The sequence below is a fragment of the Thalassophryne amazonica genome, chromosome 7 (genome assembly GCF_902500255.1).
Source record: "Thalassophryne amazonica chromosome 7, fThaAma1.1, whole genome shotgun sequence".
In the NCBI taxonomy this organism is placed as follows: Eukaryota; Metazoa; Chordata; class Actinopteri; order Batrachoidiformes; family Batrachoididae; genus Thalassophryne; species Thalassophryne amazonica.
In genome coordinates this window covers 31,387,494-31,411,044 of record NC_047109.1, presented here as the reverse complement: position 1 = coordinate 31,411,044, position 23,551 = coordinate 31,387,494, and the positions used below count along the sequence as shown (strand labels likewise).

At 41.3% G+C, this 23,551-nt stretch overlaps 1 protein-coding gene across 2 annotated transcripts in view; it reads right to left on the bottom strand.

Moving 5' to 3' along the window:
- Window positions 1-22,559, bottom strand: part of cdk14 (cyclin-dependent kinase 14) — a 715,009-nt gene extending 692,450 nt beyond the window's left edge. The window contains exon 1 of one of the 2 annotated variants that reach the window (XM_034173976.1): window positions 22,207-22,559. In XM_034173976.1, coding sequence (XP_034029867.1) covers window positions 22,207-22,300 — 94 coding nt within the window. In that variant the 5' untranslated portion in view covers window positions 22,301-22,559. The remainder of the gene's footprint in view (window positions 1-22,206) is intronic. The other variant, XM_034173975.1, reaches the window with a different exon arrangement.
- Between the last annotated feature and the right edge of the window lie 992 nt (window positions 22,560-23,551).

Here is a 23,551-nt window from a genome sequence, read left to right as displayed (position 1 = left end):
TAGTCACAGGACTGAAAAGCCACCGAAAGCCGTCTGAATCTTCCAAATGGTGGAAGAGCTGGGCATGTCACAACATGTCCTGTGAGGCTTCAACACGGTGACGCTTTTGCTCCGCCATCAGCTTCGTGCCAAAGCAATCGGCATGAAATTCGCTGCAACTCTTTTCATGGCAAAATTTTCTGTCAGTGGAATGTGCCGAAAAAGTGCTGATGTCCACCTCTTCCACAATTTCTCGGATAGTCACATGACGGTCCCGCATCACCACAGCGTTCACTTTGGAAATGATATGATCATTTCAGCGTGTTGATGGCCGCCCGGAGCGTGGCTCGCTCTCCACCATTGTGCGGCTGTCTTTAAACCGGTTGTATCGCTCCTTAATCTGTGTGATACCCATAGGATCGTCACTGAAAGCCGTCTCAATAATCTGAATGGTTTCCACCTGGCTGTCGCCCAGTTTCTGGCAAAATCTGATGCAGTCGCGCTGCTCCAGTCGTTCCGCCATTTTCCTTGCAAAGAAAAAACGACGAGAGACTCCACCCATCATCACACAAAGGCTGCTTACAAGCAAATGACGCAATCGACAGGCGTGAAAAAACTCACGCATGCGCACGAAGGTTCAAGGTTGGCTCATGCAAACACATGTGATTCAAATCCATCAGGTTTTTGAAAAAATAAAAAGGTCGGATACTTTTCTAACAGACCTCGTACTGTTACTATAAAGCCAAAACACCTGATTAGTAATTCTGCTTTTCATGCACGATGTCTCCCTTGGAGGAATTTACCTTTTGATCAAAGTTGGGAGGAAAACATTAAGATCTCAGAAAAGTGTGTCTGTGCCAGAGAGAAGTTAACCACAATGCAGTGGCGGATAAATCCACTGAAACACTTTCCACAGACAAATGAAATGCATAACTGTTTCATGGCTGATGTCACAGCACACAGTTAACCATGGATTACAAACACATAGTAATCAGGGAGCTGTTACAAGTCTGACCTGTCGGGACCTCAACAGGATTCAAGGTTAGGGCCTCGAAGGTTTGAGGAATTTCTGTAGTGATGGAAAATGATCACACTCATAATAAAGAAAAAAATGTTGTTTTGATAATCAAAAACAGCTTTTTTATGGGGGGGCATGTTTTGTTTGTTTATTTTAAAAGCTGTGATGTGTTTTGTTTCTCATCAGTGGCATGTATCTGCACTAAGTGTCGGGAGCAGAGATCAGCTGAATGCAGGCACCTGGGCCCATTGCATCTGCTTCAGCTACAAAAGATTAGCTACTTGATGCAGCGCCACAAACCACGAGCTTGACGTGGCGCACAATGGACCAAATGCTCTACATGTTGGTTTGAACTTCAGTCCGACTTTCTCTGTTACCACATGACGTCACCATGTCACATGACCTTAAAACCTGCTGACTGGTCAGAGAAAAGCTGTCGTAACAGCTTTTCTCTGATTCGCTGAAGGCTTCACCAACACTGATGACATATGGTTTGTTGCAGAGGTGGGACAAAGTCATCATCAAGTCACTCTCAAGTCATGAATCAGCATGTCCCAAGTCAAGTCTCAAGCCATAATGACCACCAATTAGGGCTGGGCGATATGACTTAAAATTCATATCACGATATAAATCGAACCCCTTCACGGTAACGGTATATATTACGATATAAACTTAAGTGTAAAAGTTATAATGGAAGTGTTTCTGAATGGGTCATATAGTCCCTTTGCAAAGCTAAACTGATTAAAATACACAAATGAATAAATAAAAAACAATAACAAAAACAGATATAATTAATTCTGAGCACCGGATTCTCTGACTTGTTAGACATGTATTTTTGTGCATTGGAATAATCTCATTTCACTATTCCTGCTTCTGTCCAGTGGGAGGCAGTGTTAGTTTGTCTGCTTTTGGTGGTGTTGTCCAGAAAGACCTCAGAGACACCACCACCTGGGCTGATGATCCTGATTGGCTTATGTCATGGGGTTCCACACCAACAATAAAGCAGAAGGTGTAGGGTTTTTTTCTCTGCTCTCCTGCCCCAGCCCCCGAGATGGAGCTCTCAGCACAATTGAATGAGGAAATGTGAGACTGTTTACTGCGGCTTTCTGCAAATACGCACACTAAATGTGACCATATAAGTCACAATAAATTAAAAAAAACACTGTGGAAATTATTAATCATAATTCAGGTTATAGTAGGCCTATTAACATAATTTAAAAACTCTTAAGCTTGAAGCATGCACTTTTAAAACACACTGAAACAGTCTGGTGAATTTAATGGGACAATTGCTTAATTCATTCATGTGGCTTTTACATGACGGAATTCAGTCAGGCGACTCCAGGGGGTTAAAATAACATAATTTCACACTCTTACAAAGAGAAGTTTTAATCTGCCGAGGTGGAGATGAAGCATGTGACCAAAGCACTGACTGCAGCCTTTTCCAGTCGTTCAGTCACTGAGGAAGATACGATGATGTCATCAACGAGCATTACCGCGATTGGTCGGTGGAGTCTAAATCTCTACCATCGTCCAAATTTATAACGTGAAACGGTTATATTGTATATATCGCCCGCTCCTACCACCAACTGTTTGCAAGCTGACTTGACTTGGGACTTGCAGATTGATGACTTGAGAATGACCTGACAGTGACTTCGTCCCACCTCTGGTTTGTTGTAGTTCAGAGACATCTAACAAATATATACTCTATTAAAAGAAATCACGGTTTCTTCAGAAATGACTTGATAATAAAAATCTGGTGGTGGGTCAGCTTTCAACAGGGAAACACTTTGACTGAAATATGAAGAACATAATAAAAATATGAACTTTAATTTAGCTGTTTCACCTAAAGAATATGTTGCCATCATTTTCAGTGACTGCTCGATTTGCAGTCGGGCTGCAGCTATCAAATGTTTTTGGAATAGAGTATTCTATCGATTAATCAAGTAATCAGATAAAAAGTACTTTTGTGTTTTTAAATAATATCAGTAGTAGCAGGGCTCTCCCTATGCAATGGCACAATGTCGCTGTTCCATCATGTAGATTTTTAACTTCAGGGTGTTCTGTCTTTTTCTCCATTTTCACAGGTAATTATTTCCTTTTTTGCATTATTAAGCGTTCTGGAGCTTTGCCAAACCATAAGCCCAGGTGGTCTGTGAAATCTTCAGTCTGCGGACAGGACATTATTTTTTTTCTCTTATTGCACATTTCATTTACACTTGTTATTTCTGTGATTTATTCAGTGTGTAGTGTATATTTTTACATGCCGTACATAGTGAGTTACAGCTCTCAGCTTGGTACTCCGACGAGGGCGGTCGCATCTCCTCCACTCTCCCTTATCTCTCTGCTTTTAACCTTCAAGTCCCTACTTCACCAGACTTGTGATTCCTCAAAACTATATTGGATTCTGGATCTATTGGACTACTATTGGATTAACCATGGAATTGATCTGCTGGTCTCTCAACACTATTGACACCATTTTTTTGGTCTTATGGTAGCAGGGCTGGTACTTTTTGGCTTATGTGCTGCCCTGATCTACCAGAAAATTGGCAAGATGGCGGCATCAAGAACCACGGGCCCTCGCTTGTCCGTCATGATTAACGAGGTCGGCAAGGCAGTGCATTCTCAGACTGCGTTGACTCTTGAACTCAGACGCAAATTGGATGACACCTTGGAGCTGATGCGTGCCTTGCAGTTGAACGGTGAATATTCTTAATTCAAAATTAGGAATATTCTTAATTTATAATTGGGATTTGGCTGAGTGAGTGGAACTGTAAAAAGTGTTTTTCACTGATCGGCTGCAACACTACAGGCATCAAGGTCAACTACCCACTGTTTTTCCTCCAGAGGAATTTATCCAGGCTCTGGTGAGATTATTTGGCTCCATTCTTATCTCAACCCATAAGGACAATAAACTGACAGACTTGGACACAAGCATGCTCCAGCCTCTCCTCTTATCACTCTTCCTGCCCCTCCCTCCCTGCGGCAGGCCTCGTCCTCTCAAGCTGGCCTGGCGGCGCGACTTGACAGTTGCAGCGGCTACAAACACACTCACATTGCCTCAATTGGGAAATGGACTGTTTCAAGTTTAGTGCACATAAACAATGTCAAATGTATATGTGTTGTCCTAATTCTGATGTGTGCCATTATTACGGTAAACAAGTAATAATTGTAGATCAACTGCTGTTGTATGTGGAATGTGTGTGCGGACATCTCGTTGTTGTAATGACAATGATGATAAAAGCTATCTATCTATCTATCTATCTATCTATCTATCTATCTATCTATCTATCTATCTATCTATCTATCTAAACCAAAGTAATATTCCTTGTTTTCTGTGGATACTTGGTGAATAACAAAGCCAAAAACGGCTGTGGAGTTCAGCGTTTCCACAACAGCTGCAGTGATAAATTAACTCTACAGCCTGTTGATAAAACTCTTATCAAATCTGAATATAGGCATGCCTTTTTTTTTTGGAATAGTTAAACATAATTCATTTAAAGTGTGCATCCTTTCGCTTTATCTGGGAGGTGGAGAGCAGCCAGTGGAGCAAACTGTGCTTTAAAAAAAATGTACAAAGAAACTGTTTCACTTTAAATACATAATAAGTCCGTTGCAGAAGATCGCGTGGACCCTTTCTCTAAAAAGGTTTTATTTTACTCAGCGTGTGGCTTTGTAAACTTATAGTGTCGCCTGCTACATTGATTAGCGCTTACATTAGTTATGGGCATGCTTTTCGGTCTTCCTCTCTTTTTTGGTGGGAGCATTACAGCGCCACCTACAGGCCTGGCGTATGCATAGACATAACAGGTAGACGCCGCGTAGACGCCGCATTGGCTGCTGCTGCCTGATGGCACTGACGAACCGTGGGGCCGCCATCTTAGACCGGTCGTCTAACCTGTTCCACTCAGTCAGGCGCAGCGCATTTAATCCATTCTAACTCTCTGAATACTAAACTGATTTTCACAGTTTTTTTTCTGCAAACGTCACACATGTAGCTATGATAAAGGACAAATGGTTTGTCGTATTTTAATATTCATAATGGTTTTAACAGGAATAGAATATTATGATATTCTAGTGGTTGTGATGGTAGTGGTAGTGGGTATGATGGTCTAGTGGTTAAGGTGGGCTTGAGTCCAGAAAATCATAGGTTCAAATCCCCACCTGACTGGAAAAATCAATAAGGGCTCTTGGGCAAGGCCTTTAATCCCCTATTGCTCCCGGTGTGTAGTGAGCGCCTTGTATGGCAGCACCCTGACATCGGGGTGAATGTGAGGCATTATTGTGAAGCCAAAACAGAGTGTATTCTGTTTGGAGCTAAAACTGACTCTGACCCAGATCTTGGCTCCCTGGCTCCTTATCGTAGGGCTGTGGTAAGGAACCTTGGTGTGCTGTTTGATGACTGTTTAAAATTTGAGAAACAAATTGACAGTGTGGTAAGAGCCAGTTTTTTCCAGCTGAGACTCCTGGCAAAAGTCAAACCCTTTCTAAGCCAAAAGGACCTTGAAAAGGCTATGCATGCTTTTATCAGCTCCCGGATTGACTATTGCAATGCACTTTATGTTGGTATCACTCAAGGCTCCCTAAACCGACTCCAAGTGGTCTAGAATGATGCTGCTCGCCTGTTGACCAACACCAGGAAGCACAGCCACATCACTCCTGTACTTTACTCCCTGCACTGGCTTCCAGTCCGTTTTAGAGTTGATTTTAAACTGTTAATGTTTGTTTTTAAAGCTGTAAATGGCATTGCACTTTGTTAAAAACACACAACCTGTTATGGATAAGACGCGGATTGAAGAGCGGTCCAGTATCTGACTGAACCCAGCATGAAATAATCAGAAGCAGTTCCAAAAAGAAAACGCATTTATTTTTCTCCCTTTGTGCTATACATGAAATACTAAATAATTAACAGTGATGCCGGTAACGCGTTACTCTAATCTGACCACTTTTTTTAGTAACGAGTAATCTAACGCGTTAATCTTTCCAAATCAGTAATCAGATTAAAGTTACTTCTCCATGTCACTGTGCGTTACTATTATTTTTCATTGTGGGTCGATAGCAGCATTAAACTTGGTCCGTGGGCACGAGGTCGGGGTTCGACTGAACTGCCCACTTTAAGTGAGCTGTGAGCTTTTCATCCGCGTTTTTTTGCAGCTGCTCGACTCGTCGTCGCCTCTTAAAGCGCGGTGATCAGCACACCTGCACTGAGCTTTACAAAGACATTTTTATACTTTTTTTCCTCCTTTATTTAGAATTCTGAGCTGAGCTGCTCCGTATCGTCTCGTTAAAAACAGCTGATCCTCCGCAACGCGTCAACAACTAACACTATTTTCCACTCAAATGCACCTAAACGCTCTTTCTGAGGACCACATGATGTGAAAACGCAATAAAACTTTCTTACCTGTAAATCTGGTCCTGTTTTCTGTATAAATAAATGTTATCCATTCTTTGTGCTCAAACGCCAAAGCAGGGGCGAATCCAGATGGAATGGGGGCGTGGGGCAAGGATGTGCCCCCCTCCCCCACAACACCCCTAGATTAAAGGTACAGTTTTGAAGCCGTTTTTTACTACAACTACTAATACTGCTTAAAATAATAATAATTTCGACAAGTAAAATGTTTAGAGAATTTAAATGTTAGAAAAATGTTAGAATTTAATAGTTACATTTATAAACAATGTAGGTTTGAAATTGCAAGTTTTACTGTTACAGTGCTGTCAACAGTTAAATATGAGGTCAAGAAAGAGGTCTTTATTTTACTTTTTATAAAACAAGTATTTGTTTTCATTGAAGTCAAGAAAGGGTGACTATAAAGTGAGTTTTGGCAAAACAGGTATCATTGTCATGTTGACGTGGGTTGTTGTCGGCAGCTGGGGAAAGTAACTAAAAAAGTAACTAGTAATCTAACTTAGTTACTTTTACAATTGAGTAATCAGTAAAGTAACTAAGTTACTTTTTCAAGGAGTAATCAGTAATTGGATTACTTTTTCAAAGTAACTGTGGCAACACTGATAATTAAGTTCTGGTGAGGTGAAAAGGGGGCGCGCTCTCTCAGCATCTCAACAGTCGGAGTCCGAATGTTCAGGACTCAGGAGTTCCGCCAACACCCCCCCAGGTGACTTTCCCAGACTGTACTCTGCGAAGGAGGAACAGAGATGAGATTATTCAACACTTATTACTACGAAATATTGTTTAGAGGCAAACTTATCAGCTACACGTTTAGGTCTGGTTTCAAACTTAGTTCAAAGAGGCTGCTGCTCACAGCTAGTGGAGGATCATTAATCCGCAAGCCACTGCCGTGAGGAGCACACCAAACAATTTCCACCAATAATTACTTATAGCTGCGTATAAACGCCAATTTACATTCACGGATAAACTTTTCAGAATATTCACCTCTGTCATGTGCTGACAACGTTTGCCTCTCACCCTCGTCCTCCTTCACAGGCACGATGTCAGACTCTGAAATGGCCCTCAGCGTCCCCACACGGTCGTCACAAGGTCGTATTCTCCGGCAATCTTATCCAACTCACTGCTGGTTTAAATGTAGTTCTTCATCACTACATTGGTACCAGCTGGAAGTCCTCAGATCTGCACGTGAACATCACAGGTGTCGTGGATTGTCCTGATAGAGAGCCGCACGAGAATGCAACAGGTGCAGCCAATCATCGTAACAGAGGAGAGAGACTCTTCTGCAGCACATTTTCCTCAGAGAACAGCCCCAAATCACCTGGGAAGGAAAATAAACACAAAACAACCCAACCTTGTCCAGCCAAACCCCCCCAACACACAACACAACCCTGTCAGAGCACTTCAGTCTGCTGACCAAAACTTTCTGGAGGTTCCCAGGTCCAGGTCCAAACAATGGGGTGACCGTTCTTTTGCAGTAGTAGGTCCTAAGCTGTGGAATGCATTACCTCCTGAACTGAGGTCCATTAATAGCTTGCCTCTGTTTAAAGCTAAGTTAAAACATACTTGTTCAGGGCAGCTTTTTGCACATAATTGCTTTGACACTTTGTCTATTTTTATTCTATTTTGGATGCTCTTATTGTGTTTTTCGTACTGTTCTTTTTATTTTATCTCTAGCTGGTGCTATTGGAAAGCACTTTGGTTAAGTGAAAAATGTTGTAAAGTGCTATAGAAATAAAACTTGACTGATTGACTGATTGTAAAGCACTTTGAACGTCTGATGCAGATGGAAGAGAACTATATAAATGCAGTCCATTTAGACTGCAGACAGGTATTTTGCAAACACTGTAAACACACACATTATACATAAATACACACTAATATATGATAGAGAAGCAGATAGTGGCAGTAAAGTCAACTATTTTAGTTATTTAAAGAGACGATGTATGATTAGGATATATATACATATACAAGGTCTGTTAGAAAACTATCCAACCTTTTTATTTTTTTGCAAAAACCATATGGATTTGAATCACGTGTGATTGCATCAGCCAAGCTTGAACCTTCGTGCGTATGCGTGAGTTTTTTCCACGCCTGTGGGTTGCGTCATTCGCCTGTGAGCACGCTTTGTGGGAGGAGTGGTCCGGCCCCCTCGGCGGATTTTCATTGTCAGGAAAATGGCTGAGTGACTGCCGCTTTGCTGCATCAAAATTTTTTCAGAAACTGTGAGAGACAGCCAAGTGGTGAAGATCTTATGGGCATCATGCAGATTAAGGAGCATTACAACCTGATTAAAGACGGCCCACAGCGGCTGAGGGCGCGCCGCGCTTAGAGCGGCCATCAACAGGCTGAAACGACCAGATCATTTCCAAAGTGAAGGCTGTGTTGATCCAGAACGTCGTCTGACTACCAGAGAAATGGCAAGAGAGGTGGACATAGCACTTTTTCGACACATTACACTGTTACAGGAGATTTTGTAATGAAAGACGTGCGGCAGAATTCGCGCATCAGGACGGAGCCGCGTAATGGCGCAGAACAAAAAGCACCTCCGTGTTGGAAGTCTCACAGGACATGTCCAGCTCTTCCACCATTCGGAAGATTCGTTCCGCGCCATTAGCGGCTCCATGGCGAATTCCTCCGCTCCTGTTTTCATGACAAAATCTCCTTTAACAGTGGAATGTGCCGGAAACGTGCTATGTCCACCTTTTCTGCCATTTCTCTGGTAGTCAGACAACGTCCCGGATCAACACAGCATTCAGTTTGGAAATGATCTGGTCGTTTTAGCCTTTTGATTGCCGCTCGGAGCGTGGCGCGCACTCCGCCATTGTGCAAAGTCTTTAAACCGGCTGTACCACTCCTTAATCTGTGTGATGCCCATAAAATCGTCCCTGAAAGCCATCTGAATTTTCCGAATGGTGTCCACCTGGCTGTCTCTCACAGTTTCAGGAAAAATTTGATGCAGCGCTGCTCCAGCCGTTCAGACATTTTCCTCACAATGAAAATCCGACGAGGGGGGAGACCAGTGCTCACTCAAAGCCTGCTCACAGGCGAATGATGCAACCGACAGGCGTGAAAAAACTCACATGCGCGCGAAGGTTCAAGCTTGGCTGATGCAATCACACGTGATTCAAATCCATATGGTTTTTGCAAAAAATAAAAAGGTTGGAAAAGGTTGGACTGATTTGTTCACAAATCAGTCTAAATCTGTGATAGTGAGCACTTCTCCTTTGCTGAGATAATCCATCCCACCTCACAGGTGTGCCATACCAAGATGCTGATTAGACACCATGATTAGTGCACAGGTGTGCCTTAGACTGCCCACAATAAAAGGCCACTCTGAAAGGTGCAGTTTTGTTTTATTGGGGGGGGATACCAGTCAGTATCTGGTGTGACCACCATTTGCCTCATGCAGTGCAACACATCTCCTTCGCATAGAGTTGATCAGGTTGTCAATTGTGGCCTGTGGAATGTTGGTCCACTCCTCTTCAATGGCTGTGCGAAGTTGCTGGATATTGGCAGGAACTGGTACACGCTGTCGTATACGCCGGTCCAGAGCATCCCTAACATGCTCAATGGGTGACATGTCCGGTGAGTATGCCGGCCATGCAAGAACTGGGACATTTTCAGCTTCCAAGAATTGTGTACAGATCCTTGCAACATGGGGCCGTGCATTACCCTGCTGCAACATGAGGTGATGTTCTTGGATGTATGGCACAACAATGGGCCTCAGGATCTCGTCACGGTATCTCTGTGCATTCAAAATGCCATCAATAAAATGCACGTGTTCTTCGTCCATAACAGACGCCTGCCCATACCATAACCCCACCACCACCATGGGCCACTCGATCCACAACACTGACATCAGAAAACCGCTCACCCACACGACGCCACACACGCTGTCTGCCATCTGCCCTGGACAGTGTGAACCGGGATTCATCCGTGAAGAGAACACCTCTCCAACGTGCCAAACTTCAGCGAATGTGAGCATTTGCCCACTCAGGTCGGTTACGACGACGAACGGGAGTCAGGTCGAGACCCCGATGAGGACAATGAGCATGCAGATGAGCTTCCCTGAAACGGTTTCTGACAGTTTGTGCAGAAATTCTTTGGTTAGGCAAACCAATTGTTTCAGCAGCTGTCCGAGTGGCTGGTCTCAGACGATCTTGGAGGTGAACATGCTGGATGTGGAGGTCCTGGGCTGGTGTGGTTACATGTGGTCTGCGGTTGTGAGGCTGGCTGGATGTACTGCCAAATTCTCTGAAACGCCTTTGGAGATGGCTTATGGTAGAGAAATGAACATTCAGTACACGAGCAACAGCTCTGGTTGACATTCCTGCTGTCAGCATGCCAACTGCATGCTCCCTCAAATCTTGCAACATCTGTGGCATTGTGCTGTGTGATAAAACTGCACCTTTCAGAGTGGCCTTTTATTGTGGGCAGTCTAAGGCACACCTGTGCACTAATCATGGTGTTTAATCAGCATCTTGGTATGGGACACCTGTGAGGTGGGATGGATTATCTCAGCAAAGGAGAAGTGCTCACTATCACAGATTTAGACTGATTTGTGAACAATATTTGAGGGAAATGGTGATATTATGTATGTGGAAAAGGTTTTAGATCTTTGAATTCATCTCATACAAAATGGGAGCAAAACCAAAAGTGTTGCGTTTATAATTTTGTTGAGTGTATATATCAGGGGTGGGCAACCTGTTCCAGAAAGAGCCATGAGGGTGCAGGTTTTCTTTGCAGCCACTGACTCCACCAGGTGATTTTACTGATTAATATCACTTTGAGCAGATGGAATCAGTTAATCAGTGAAATCACCTGGTGGAGTCAGTGGCTGCAAAGAAAACCTGCACCCTCATGGCTCTTTCTGGAACAGGTTGCCCACCCCTGGTATATATAATATCAATATGAGCTATATATAAGAGAAAATTATATCATATATAGAATGTCAATATCATTCATTTTATAGTAAGTAAGTCCCTTCGGCTGCTCCCTTGTTTGCACTCGGGGTCGCCACAGCAAATTCGAGGTGGATCTGCATGTTGAATTGGCACAGGTTTTACGCCGGATGCCCTTCCTGACGCACCTTCACATTACATGGTGAAATGTGGTAGGGGTGGGATTTGAACCCGGAGCCTTCTGAACTGAAACCAGGTGCATTAACCACCACCCCTACCATGACAGACAGACAGACAGACAGACAGACAGACAGATAGACAGATAGACAGATAGATAGATAGATAGATAGATAGATAGATAGATAGATAGATAGATAGATAGATAGATAGATAGATAGATAGATAGATAGATAGATAGATAAAGCCTCAAGGCAAAGAATTCCCCCAAACATTTTTTGTAATCGAATTACTCGTTAAACTGTTTCTGCCCTAATTTGCAGTGTGGCACACAAGCCTCACCAGCATCCATCCACCACTGAAAACCACATATTCCAATTAAGGGTGATGGGGGCCCAACAGTCATTGTGCGAGATGTCTACATAGTCTACATCTGCATAGTTTTGGATGTGTGAGGAGGCCAGAGCACCCAGAGAGAACGCCACACAGAAAGGACTAGATCAGAAGCAAACCGTAACAAAGTGCAAACACAGTACCACTGGCTCAACAGCACAAATAAAGTAACTATTAAAGCATTATAAATGTGGTACAACAAAAGTGATCTACAACTGAAATAACAATTATTATCTTTCTGTCAATTAACTGACTATTATAATTTAATTCAACAGGCAAAAATGCTAACGTTTTATGGGACAGGTTTACCTAATGTAACAATTTAATATTTTCCAGTGTTTCTGTCATTAAAAAAAATAATTGTCTTTGAATTTTGGAGTTTGCCTTGTTGCCAAAGCAAGTAATCTGAAAGATGCTTCACTTTGCAGTGTGGTAAATTATGATATTTCCCCACAGACTTCTGGCATTTTACATGCAATTTAGCAATCATAAAAAATATACAACCCCTGGCAAAAATTATGGAATCACCGGCCTCGGAGGATGTTCATCCAGTTGTTTAATTTTGTAGAAAAAAAGCAGATCACAGACATGACACAAAACTAAAGTCATTTCATATGGAAACTTTCTGGCTTTAAGAAACATTATAAGAAATCAGGAAAAAAAAATTGTGGCAGTCAGTAACGGTTACTTTTTTAGACCAAGCAGAGGGAAAAAAAAAATATGGAATCACTCAATTCTGAGGAAAAAATTATGGAATTATGAAAAACAAAAGAACGCTCCAACACATCACTAGTATTTTGTTCCACCACCTCTGGCTTTTACAACAGCTTGCAGTCTCTGAGGCATGGACGTAATGAGTGACAAACAGTACTCTTTATCAATCTGGCTCCAACTTTCTCTGATTGCTGTTGCCAGATCAACTTTGCAGGTTGGAGCCTTGTCATGGACCATTTTCTTCAACTTCCAAAGATTTTCAAATGGATTAAGATCCAGACTATTTGCAGGCCATGACATTGACCCTATGTGTCTTTTTGCAAGGAATGTTTTCACAGTTTTTGCTCTATGGCAAGATGCATTATCATCTTGAAAAATTATTTCATCATCCCCAAACATCCTTTCAATTGATGGAATAAGAACAGTGTCCAAATTATCAACGTAAACTTGTGCATTTATTGATGATGTAATGACAGCCATCTCCCCAGTGCCTTTACCCATATCATCAATGACTGTGGAAATTTACATGTTCTCTTCAGGCAGTCATCTTTATAAATCTCATTGGAATGGCACCAAACAAAGGTTCCAGCATCATCACCTTGCCCAATGCAGATTCGAGATTCATCACTGAATATGACTGAATATATGACTGATATATATATATATATATATATATGACAAAATTAAACAACTGAATGAACATCCTCCGAGGCCGGTGATTCCATAATTATTGCCAGGGGTTGTATATTTCTTGGTTAGTCCAGTGTACCAAGAAGTGCTGGCAAAGTCAAAGTGACATTGAATGAGTGCCAATACTAGCCTTTTCTTGGTTATCAGGTCGACACACACACACCCCCCCCCCCCCCCCCACACACACACACAGTTTGACAGATTTCCAGGCAACATTTACAACCTCATACTGCTGTCTCACAACACAGAGAAAACTGTTTAAAAAATGAGAACTGTGAGTGAGCTGTGCATTAGAATGCAAGAAGGAACAGAAGAGAGATTTATCCAGTGTTTCTGTCCCACCTCTTGAGAGTAAAACGTTGTGATTCACATTTGTGTTGTGTGTTACCTAAAGAAACTGGGAAGAAGAAAAGTTTCATCTTTTTTGGAGGGGAGGGGAGATTTTAACAAACAGAAACATCTTTCCTTGACAACCTGAAAACAGTAGTGTGGATACATGTCACTCTAACATTCGTGTTTCCTCAATATACATTTTGTGGTGGCGGGACGTCACTGCAAAATGACTGACACAGCTGATTCAGGAAGGGAGTAACATCACACATTTATGTGATCAGCATATAGGACATCAAAACAAACCCAGGAACAACATATTCTACATTCATCAGTTGACTCATTAAGTGTTTCTCAATGAAAGTGCATCTTATATGTATCTGTCAGTGTCAGTCTTGCCCTGTTATTATTAAAATATATAATCATAATATTATTATTCTAACAACAGGCATGGCGCCACTTTTAAAAAACATTAAATTATGCATCGTTGTAGCCGTTTCCTCCGGCTTACACAGAGTACAGGGCCATAGTTAAGGGGCAAGGGACTGAACCCCCCCAATTTGAGTAAAGGTCCACTTTTGAAGGAATTACCCTTATCGTGTCGGGCAAAGATGCCGAGGGTATAGAGAAAATACTCTCCTCAGAGCTTGAATCAATCAGAGAATGGCTGATTGATAACAAGCTATCTTTACATTTAGGCAAAACGGAGTCAATACTTTTCGGGACTAAAAATAAATTCTGCAAATGTAATTCCATTCAGGTGCAATGTGCTGGCAATATATTGAACTGTCAAACACAGGTGAAATACCTGGGTGCCAAAACTTGATCAATCTGGAGCTGGCATGGCTGAAAATGTCATTAGTAACTCAAATGCCAAATTGAAATTCTTATATAGACAAGCGAGGAATGTCGACCTGATAACCAAGAAAAGGCTAGTATCGGCACTCATTCAATGTCACTTTGACTTTGCCAGCACTTCTTGGTACACTGGACTAACCAAGAAATATACAACCCCTGGCAATAATTATGGAATCACCGGCCTCGGAGGATGTTCATTCAGTTGTTTAATTTTGTAGAAAAAAAAGCAGATCACAGACATGACACAAACTAAAGTCATTTCAAATGCAACTTTCTGCTTTAAGAAACACTACAAGAAATCAGGAAAAATAATTGTGGCAGTCAGTAACGTTACTTTTTTAGACCAAGCAGAGAGAAAAAAATATGGACTCACTCATTCTGAGGAATAAATTATGGAATCACCCTTAAATTTCAGCCCCAAAACTAACCACCTGCATCAAATCAGATCTGCTTGTTAGTCTGCATCTAAAAAGGAGTGATCACACCTTGGAGAGCTGTTGCAACCAAGTGGACTGACATGAATCATGGCTCCAACACGAGAGATGTCAATTGAAACAAAGGAGAGGATTATCAAACTCTTAAAAGAGGGTAAATCATCACGCAATGTTGCAAAGAATGTTGGTTGTTCACAGTCAGCTGTGTCTAAACTCTGGACCAAATACAAACAACATGGAAGGTTGTTAAGGCAAACATACTGGTAGGCCAAGGAAGACATCAAAGCGTCAAAAATCGAAAATGCACAACAAAACAAATGAGGAACGAATGGAGGAAACTGGAGTCAACGTCTGTGACCGACTGTAAGAAACCGCCTAAAGGAAATGGGATTTACATACAGAAAAGCTAAATGAAAAGCCATCATTAACACCTAAACAGAAAAAAACAAGGTTACAATGGGCTAAGGAAAAGCAATCGTGGACTGTGGATGACTGGATGAAAGTCATATTCAGTGATGAATTTTGAATCTGCATTGGGCAAGGTGATGATGCTGGAAGTTTTGTTTGGCACCATTGCAATGAGATTTATAAAGAGGACTGCCTGAAGAGAACATGTAAATTTCCACAGTCATTGATGATATGGGGCTGCATGTCAGGTAAAGGCACTGGGGAGATGGCTGTCATTACATCATCAATAATGCACAATGGACGTTGATATTTGGACACTTTCTTATCCCATTCAATTGAAAGGATGTTTGGGGATGATGAAATAATTTTTCAAGATGATAATGCATCTTGCCATAGAGCAAAAACTGTGAAAACATTCCTTGCAAAAAAACACATAGGGTCAATGTCATGGCCTGCAAATAGTCTGGATCTTAATCCACTTGAAAATCTTTGGTGGAAGTTGAAGAAAATGGTCCATGACAAGGCTCCAACCTGCAAAGCTGATCTGGCAACAGCAATCAGAGAAAGTTGGAGCCAGATTGATGAAGAGTACTGTTTGTCACTCATTAAGTCCATGCCTCAGAGACTGCAAGCTGTTATAAAAGCCAGAGGTGGTGCAACAAAATACTAGTGATGTGTTGGAGCGTTCTTTTGTTTTTCATGATTCCATAATTTTTTCCTTAGAATTGAGTGATTCCATATTTTTTTTCCCCTCTGCTTGGTCTAAAAAAGTAACCGTTACTGACTGCCACAATTTTTTTTTCCTGATTTCTTATAGTGTTTCTTAAAGCCAGAAAGTTTCCATTTGAAATGACTTTAGTTTTGTGTCATGTCTGTGATCTGCTTTTTTTCTACAAAATTAAACAAGTGAATGAACATCCTCCGAGGCCGGTGATTCCATAATTTTTGCCAGGGGTTGTATATTTGTTTTAGCAGGGACAATGGAATTTGTGTTTGGCAGGGTGGGGGGGCATTACAACAGTAGTTTCACATCGCCATGTCTGTCACCCATTTTCAATGGACAACGGACTCATCAAATTGCCCAATCTTACTTCTTACTGTCCAATAAGGTAGCATTTTCAATGCTGCACTAAGTGGAATTGATAGAAGCCATATATACATAAAAACATAATTTGTTTACTACATTATTTTGTTTAGAAAAATGTCACATAAAAACATTAAGATTCCCCTTAGATTAAAGGTTGTATTTTTTCTAAATGCATTACAGAGCTGTTAAACTGTGAAGCACAGACACAGGATTGACTTCAGTGTGCTAAGACTGTTCTGTGCAAGGGTAATATCTAAGAAAATACAAGTATCAGCAGATACTCAATATTCAAGGACTCAGATCGGGAGTGGCAGCAAGAATACTTGACAACTCTTCCGGGTATAGCTTGGAAAAAGCATTTTTTTTCTTCTTCTTCTGATTTAAGGTAAAAAGCAGCCAAACAGTTACAGTGACCGGCAAGTGTTACATTCTATGCTGCTGGAAACCCTTGCTGAGGTCTGTGGGCACCAGACTTCCCAGACTCAATAATTTACAGCTAATTAATGAAATAAATAACAGCATAATTTATCAATACTAGCAGTAATCTATTCAATGCATGGGAAGAAATGACCAACAAGCCTGAAAAATCACTAATTAGGTGCAGTAAATCCAACGAGAGTTGTGATGATCACGGCAGCTGTAATGGGCTAGAAATGCGCAGTGCATGATGGGAAAGAACACTGGCAGTGATCATAAGTATTCAAAAGCTGAGGAAAATGTTTTAGCAGAAGAAAACCTACCTCCTCTCAGACAAGTCTGAAAACAGATTATTTTATTTTATTTTTTTTTAGAGGTTTTATGGATAGATGAAATGAGATCACTAAAATGGATCACTAAAGTGCTTGTCACACTATAATGAATTGAGGAAACATATGACTAACCTATATGAAGTTTTGATATTAGTTTGTGTCCGTTTGTTCTGTACAAGTACTTTTCTCATTCATAAAATGCATTACTTCTCAGCTGATGTCCGGTGAGTCCATTGGAAAAAACTTTGAGTGGACATCAGACAAAGAGCTTCCACGGTGGCTGCATGCTTGTTTAATACAATGATATCCTGTGGTTGTCCGATGCTTCAGACTGGGCTTCTGATTGGCCAAAGCTCCAGCACAGCATGGGAATTCAGCATGAGGGCAAAGAGGACAGTTCCCAATGCAGCAACATGCAGCACAGCGGTTCATGTAGCCAAGGGCAGACTGAACGTCAGTACAGTGGAGAAAATGCTGTTAGTGTATGAACATAGTGAGGAAATATGAAGTCATTATTCCCAAAGGAGCCAAATTCGAGCCACATTTGTGTTCAGACCTTGGCGAATCTTGCTCAAATGTAGTTAACCCCAACGCGCATATATGTCTTGAAACTGGGGCTCTTTGTGTTGAGAGTGGAAATGTGACATCATCCATCCATCAAAGGCCCAAATCCATCGAATACTGACAAAGGCGGCACAATTTGCCACTGGACAATTTATTTCAATTGGTTATTCATCAGTGAACTCAATCAGTCACAGTGTGATGACACCTTAATGGACAAGCACCTCTTCCAGTCAGATGCCAGCAAGGCGAAGGAGGGGTACTGGTATGGGCTGCTATTATTAAGGATAAGACAGCTGAACCTTTGTGGGTTGAAAATGGGCTAAAAAAATAATAAATACGAGGTCTCTTAGATAATAAACCGACCCTTTTATTTATTTTTTTAACTATATGTATTTGAATGACATGCGATTACACCAATCATGCTTGAACCCTCGTGCGCATGCGTGAGTTTTTTCACGCGTGTCGGTGACGTCATTTCCCTGTGGGCAGGCCTTGAGTGAGATGTGGTCCCGCCCTCTCGGCTGAATTCCTTTGTTTCACACGCTGCTCGAGACGGCGCGCGTTGCTTTATCAAAATTTTTTCTGGACCTGTGAGGAATATTCGAGTAGACACTATTCGAGAAATTAAGCTGGTTTTCTGTGAAAAGTTTAACGGCTGATAAGAGATTATGGGGTGTTTCTGTCGGTGTAAGGACTTCCCACGGAGCGGGATGTCCTGCAGCGCTTCCAGGCGCTGTCGTCGGCCTGTTTAGAGCTGAAAACATCCTAATTTAAGGCTTAATTCACCCAGGACATCGTGAGAGAACAGAGAAGATTCAGAAGAGGCCGACATGAGGAATTTATGCGGACATCCACTGTTTAAGGACATTTTTTTAATGAAAGATGTACGTGCAAAATTCCGCACGAGTCGTTTCCGTGACGACTCGCAAATCTGTGTGCGCCGCGACAGGGAAAAAACACCTCCGTGTTGAAAACATTTGTAGAATTCAGGCGGCTTTTAATGGCTTTCACAAGTGAGTAACTGAGAAATTGTTTAACAGCTTGGGCATGTTCCAACTTGCCCATTAAGGTTTCCAACGGAGGTGTTTTCCCTACCGCGACCACCCCGCGGTCGTGTCCAGCCCGACATGCAACTCTGCCCGCACGTTCTTTCATTACAAAATGACCGTTAACAATGGAAGGTCCGAATAAACTCCTCATGCCGACTGCTTCTGAAAGGTCTCTGTTCTCTGACGACTTACTGCGTCAACAGAGCCTGGAAATGTGAAGTTTTCAACTTGAAAACGGCGAGACGCTGCCGCCTCGAAGTGCAGATCGCCGTCAGGCGCCGTGGACCGTCCTTAAAGCGACACTACCAGACCAAAATCTCTCATCAGCCGTTAAAATTTTTACCGAAACCAGATGAATTTATTGAATGGTGTCCATCCGTTGGGCCTTACAGTTTTGAAAAAAATTTTTATCAAACAAAGCAACAGTCTCTGAGCCATTCCTAAACAATGAAAAAAATCGACGAGCGGGTGGACGACTCTCACTCAAGACTGCCCACAGGCGAATGACGTAACCGACAGGCGTGAAAAACTCTGCATGGCCCACGAGGGTTCAAGCATGTCTGATGTAATCACACGTGATTCAAATCCATATGGTTTTTGAAAAAAATAAGGTCGGATACTTTTCTAATAGACCTCGTACACTGCCAAAAGCTACTGCCATTTTTTCAAAGATGATTTGTTCAAGAAGTGACAAGAAAAAGTCTCCATCATTCAAGAAGGTCATGATTTTAGACTTAGATTCAACCACATGCATCCAAGTACTCCACAGGGTGCCCTTCCTCACCTGACCTAAACTCCATTGAGAACCAGTGGGCCCTTCTTAATGTGAGATTTACAGTGAGGGAAAACAATTCACCTCTCTGAACAGAATTTGGAGGATGTGGTTGCTGCTGCAGACGAAAGGTTGATCAACAGATTAAGACTGAGACTCCATTGATGGAAATCTACATGGCAGTTACTGAAAAGAAGAGGCTATATTGATCACTGAATATTTTTGAAATGTCAGTGTTTCTTGAATTTTGAGTTTTTCATATGTTATACTTACGCTAAAAAATGAGATGGGAAATTTTTAGTTATTCATTTTTTGTATAATAATTCTGCACACCAATAGCTGCCTAATAATTGTGTCTACGTACTCCCCCGAGAAAGACAGAACTCACTTTTCCTTTATTAATCATTCAGTTTTGATATTTAAACATTTTGGACTGATTGAGAACGCTGTATTTGTTCAACAATAAAATTAATCTTCATGGAATACAGCTCTAATAATTCTGCACACAGTGGACAAAATCCAGAATCAAATTAGAGTCTTGAATTTCAATTCAAATCTTGAATTTGAGTGGAATTTTGAACAGAGGTTAAAAAAAAGCCACACAATGCAGAATTACAGCTCAAATCTGCACCAACCTGGGAGCTCGGTAGAGCATTGTAATGCCACTGTTGATCATAACGTTAATGCTGCATCGCCACACAGGGTGAGACGGTGTGGTTGCATCACGACGGATGAGCGATGTATAATGCATGATGGGAAGAGGACAACAGCAGAGTAGTCAATGTGAAATCGAAGCAAGTGTTTAAAGTGTATGGAAGCAACATGTTCGTGGTAAAAAATAAATAAATATTGTTTATCGCTAATGAGGGGCCAACAGTGAAAAGCACAGTGGTTAGTGGAGTGCATGTATGGTAACAGATGGTTTACTATACCTTGATGAGGTAGTCATTATAATCTTACTGTAACATTTATGTAAAAAGGTTTGGCTTGCACAAAAAATGTATTGCAATTCCCACAATGGGCAGATGATTTTAATGGAAAACCACTTTGATTCATTGATCCAGATCACTTTGTGCAGATTTTTAGGGAGCAGTTAGCGCATACATCCTCTTGTTTTTTTTTTAATTCCAAGGCATCCCCCTCAGTGGTAAATAAGAAAAAAACTAAAAAAAAAAAAAAAAAAAAAATTGTTTCTGTGCCTGCATCCAGTTCATTTGGTATGTCTGGTTTGCATCTTTGCCTCTGTATCAAATTTAGACAGGTTGGACCAACAATGTTACAAGGTCATAAACAATAAAGCTGGTCCTCCGAACGTGCTTTGTTTAAGTGTCTGTGCAGCAAAGAGCTTTATCGATGCTCGCATGTGCTGATTTGAATGAGAGTGAAAACGGCCGATAGGAGATGAGTGTCAGCACAGCAGAAGTCAATGCTAATCGTTTTTCTGCTGCACCATCAACTTAACTCCTTTATCATTTCTCAGCTTTGTTAATTTCCTTCTTCTTAATAAATCAGATGCATTCCAGCATCACTGTGAAGTGGAATCGCTTGAAAGGCCACTCATCCCTGCAAAGACTATTGCATTTCCCCCTGTGCTGCAGGTTGTGCATGCAAAAGAAAAGCAGCCCTTATCTGTGACAGTCTGGAATAAACACAAAGGTGCAGATAACAGTTGCTTTAGCTGCATTTCTTTTGAAAATGCAACTTGAGGGTTTTTGGCTCCAAACTTTTACATGTTTTTTTTTTAAGCAGGACTTATGTCCTGTGGTGGTTTTTTTTTTTCTGCAATCAGGATACCTGAAAAAATATGAAAGAATTCTAGAAGTGATACTTCCTGGATCAGGGGAACTGAATAAATTTTGGTTGGTGTCAAGAAAGGGAGAAACCAACATCCCTGTGAGGAAGACACCTGAGCACCACATCAGTCTCCACTCATGCTCTCATCTCTCTCTCTCTCTCTCTCTCTGCTAGAGCACAAAATTTGCCACAAACCCCAGTGGGAGATTAACCTGCAAACTAAGCAATATAACCTCATGACCTTCCATTATCTCATCATTTACAAAATTCAATTTAATCTCTCCTTTATTTATTTATTTCTGTAATTTATCTTAAAACAGTCTGGCATTATGACATCACAAGAAGACTTGACAGGACCAAATTAGAAATGCTGGATGTTCCCCCTCCTGCTGGGCAGCAGAGGTAATAATTCCTTCTCCAAAGTATGTGCCCTCAATGAGTGTCCATCTAGTTTTTATGAGCAATAAAACTTTGACGACTAATGATTAAAAAAAAAACTATGTCAGAATAATACAATAAAAAAAATCCAAGCTGACAACTAAAAACTTTTGTATTTGATGTATTTTGGCTATAAAAGAGCATATAAAAAGAACCATTTCCAAGAAGCACAATAAAGCATAAAACTTATTTCCACTGACTGTGATTCTCTAAAAAAAAAAAAAAACAACAGTTCAAAGATATGTTAATGCCAAAGAAAGAGAAGGTCCAGCCAGAAAGTTTGGTTTTGAAACCAAACCAATTAAATTCTAAACTAATTTCAGGTTTACTTTATAGACGATGTTTACAAGATGATGTTTGGTTTTTGTTTTTAGTTTCTCCCCCTCAGTCTCAGCTCACAGTTCTGACACAAAGGGTTGAAAAGAAGACGGGGGAAGAGCTTCTTACCTATACTCCTGAAACTCTCGGATAAAGTTCTCCTCAACTTTTTCATTTTGCCCATTTTCTGGACGGGCTGAGAGGCTGACATCAGGTCGCACATCGCCGCAGAGGGCAGGCGGGCAGGAGGCGGAGCGGCGCTCGGTGCGGCCGCGACGAACACAGTGAGCCGCTGGACTTCTCACATCAACTAACTCCAGCTTCCAGAGTCAAACCCCGCTACATGTCCACGCGAGTCCACAGAGTCCACGGCACGGTCGTCCTAAGTGCTCTCTGAGCGCTCACAAGCACAAACTCAGCTCTTTTCCTCCCTTCGCTCAGTATCCCAGACGCTCCTAGCTCCACCTCAACCGAGATGTCATTTTTGGGATCCTCGCGCTGGTTTCGACCCCCCAAGCCCCGCCCCCGCACGCCGCCATTGGTGCACGCCCCGGGAGCACATTTATCGCTATTGGTCAAACTCGCTGTCAGTCAAACCCGCAGCCCCTCCTGTAATGTGTTGCAGGAGGAGAGGAACCGCTGCCCACTCTGGAAGCCACACATAAATTACATAAAAGAAAAATAGCGAAGCCATTGCTGTTTGGCATAAGTAAAATATTCAGTAATAGTTAGGGTTTATTAACATTGTCAATTCAGTGATTTTCCATATTAACTTATTGTGTAGAAATCTGGGGATCAACATATACAACTTATATACAACCTTTGTTTATTCTGCAGAAAAGGGCTTTAAGGGTGATTAGCAACAGTGGTTTTAGAGATCCATCTAATCCATTGTTCATTAAGGTCAGGGTTCTTAAATTTCGTGATTTGGTCGATTTGAAAAATATTACAACAATGTACCAAGCAAATAAAAATACTTTACCAACAAAACAGTCAAAATATGTTTGAGAAAAGAGTAAGTAGTTATAAACTGAAAGGAATAGAAGTCTTTAGAAACCAGATACAGACCAGAGTAAAAGAACGGAGGTATTGCAGTAAATGGTGTAAAATTATGGAACAATCTCAACAAAGAAATTAAAGAATTAAGGTCGCTTAAATTATTTAAAAAACGTATTAAACTAGATGTATTAAGTAAGTATGAAACTATAAAATAAGTTAGTGGGCTGTAAGGAAGTAAAAAAAAATGTAATTTGTTAATAATGTATAAAATGTTTTAAGTTTAAAAATGTAAACCTGTCAGAGATGTAATCTATTTAATAATGGTCATAATTATGAAATAAGTCCAGTGGTATTTGACAAGTTAAAGAAATACAATCTATTAAATATGTTGAAAAAAATGACGCTGGGATAGTTGAAAGATTGTATTGTAAAAGGGGCAGAAAATATAAGACTTGTTCTTCTCATCTGCTCCTTT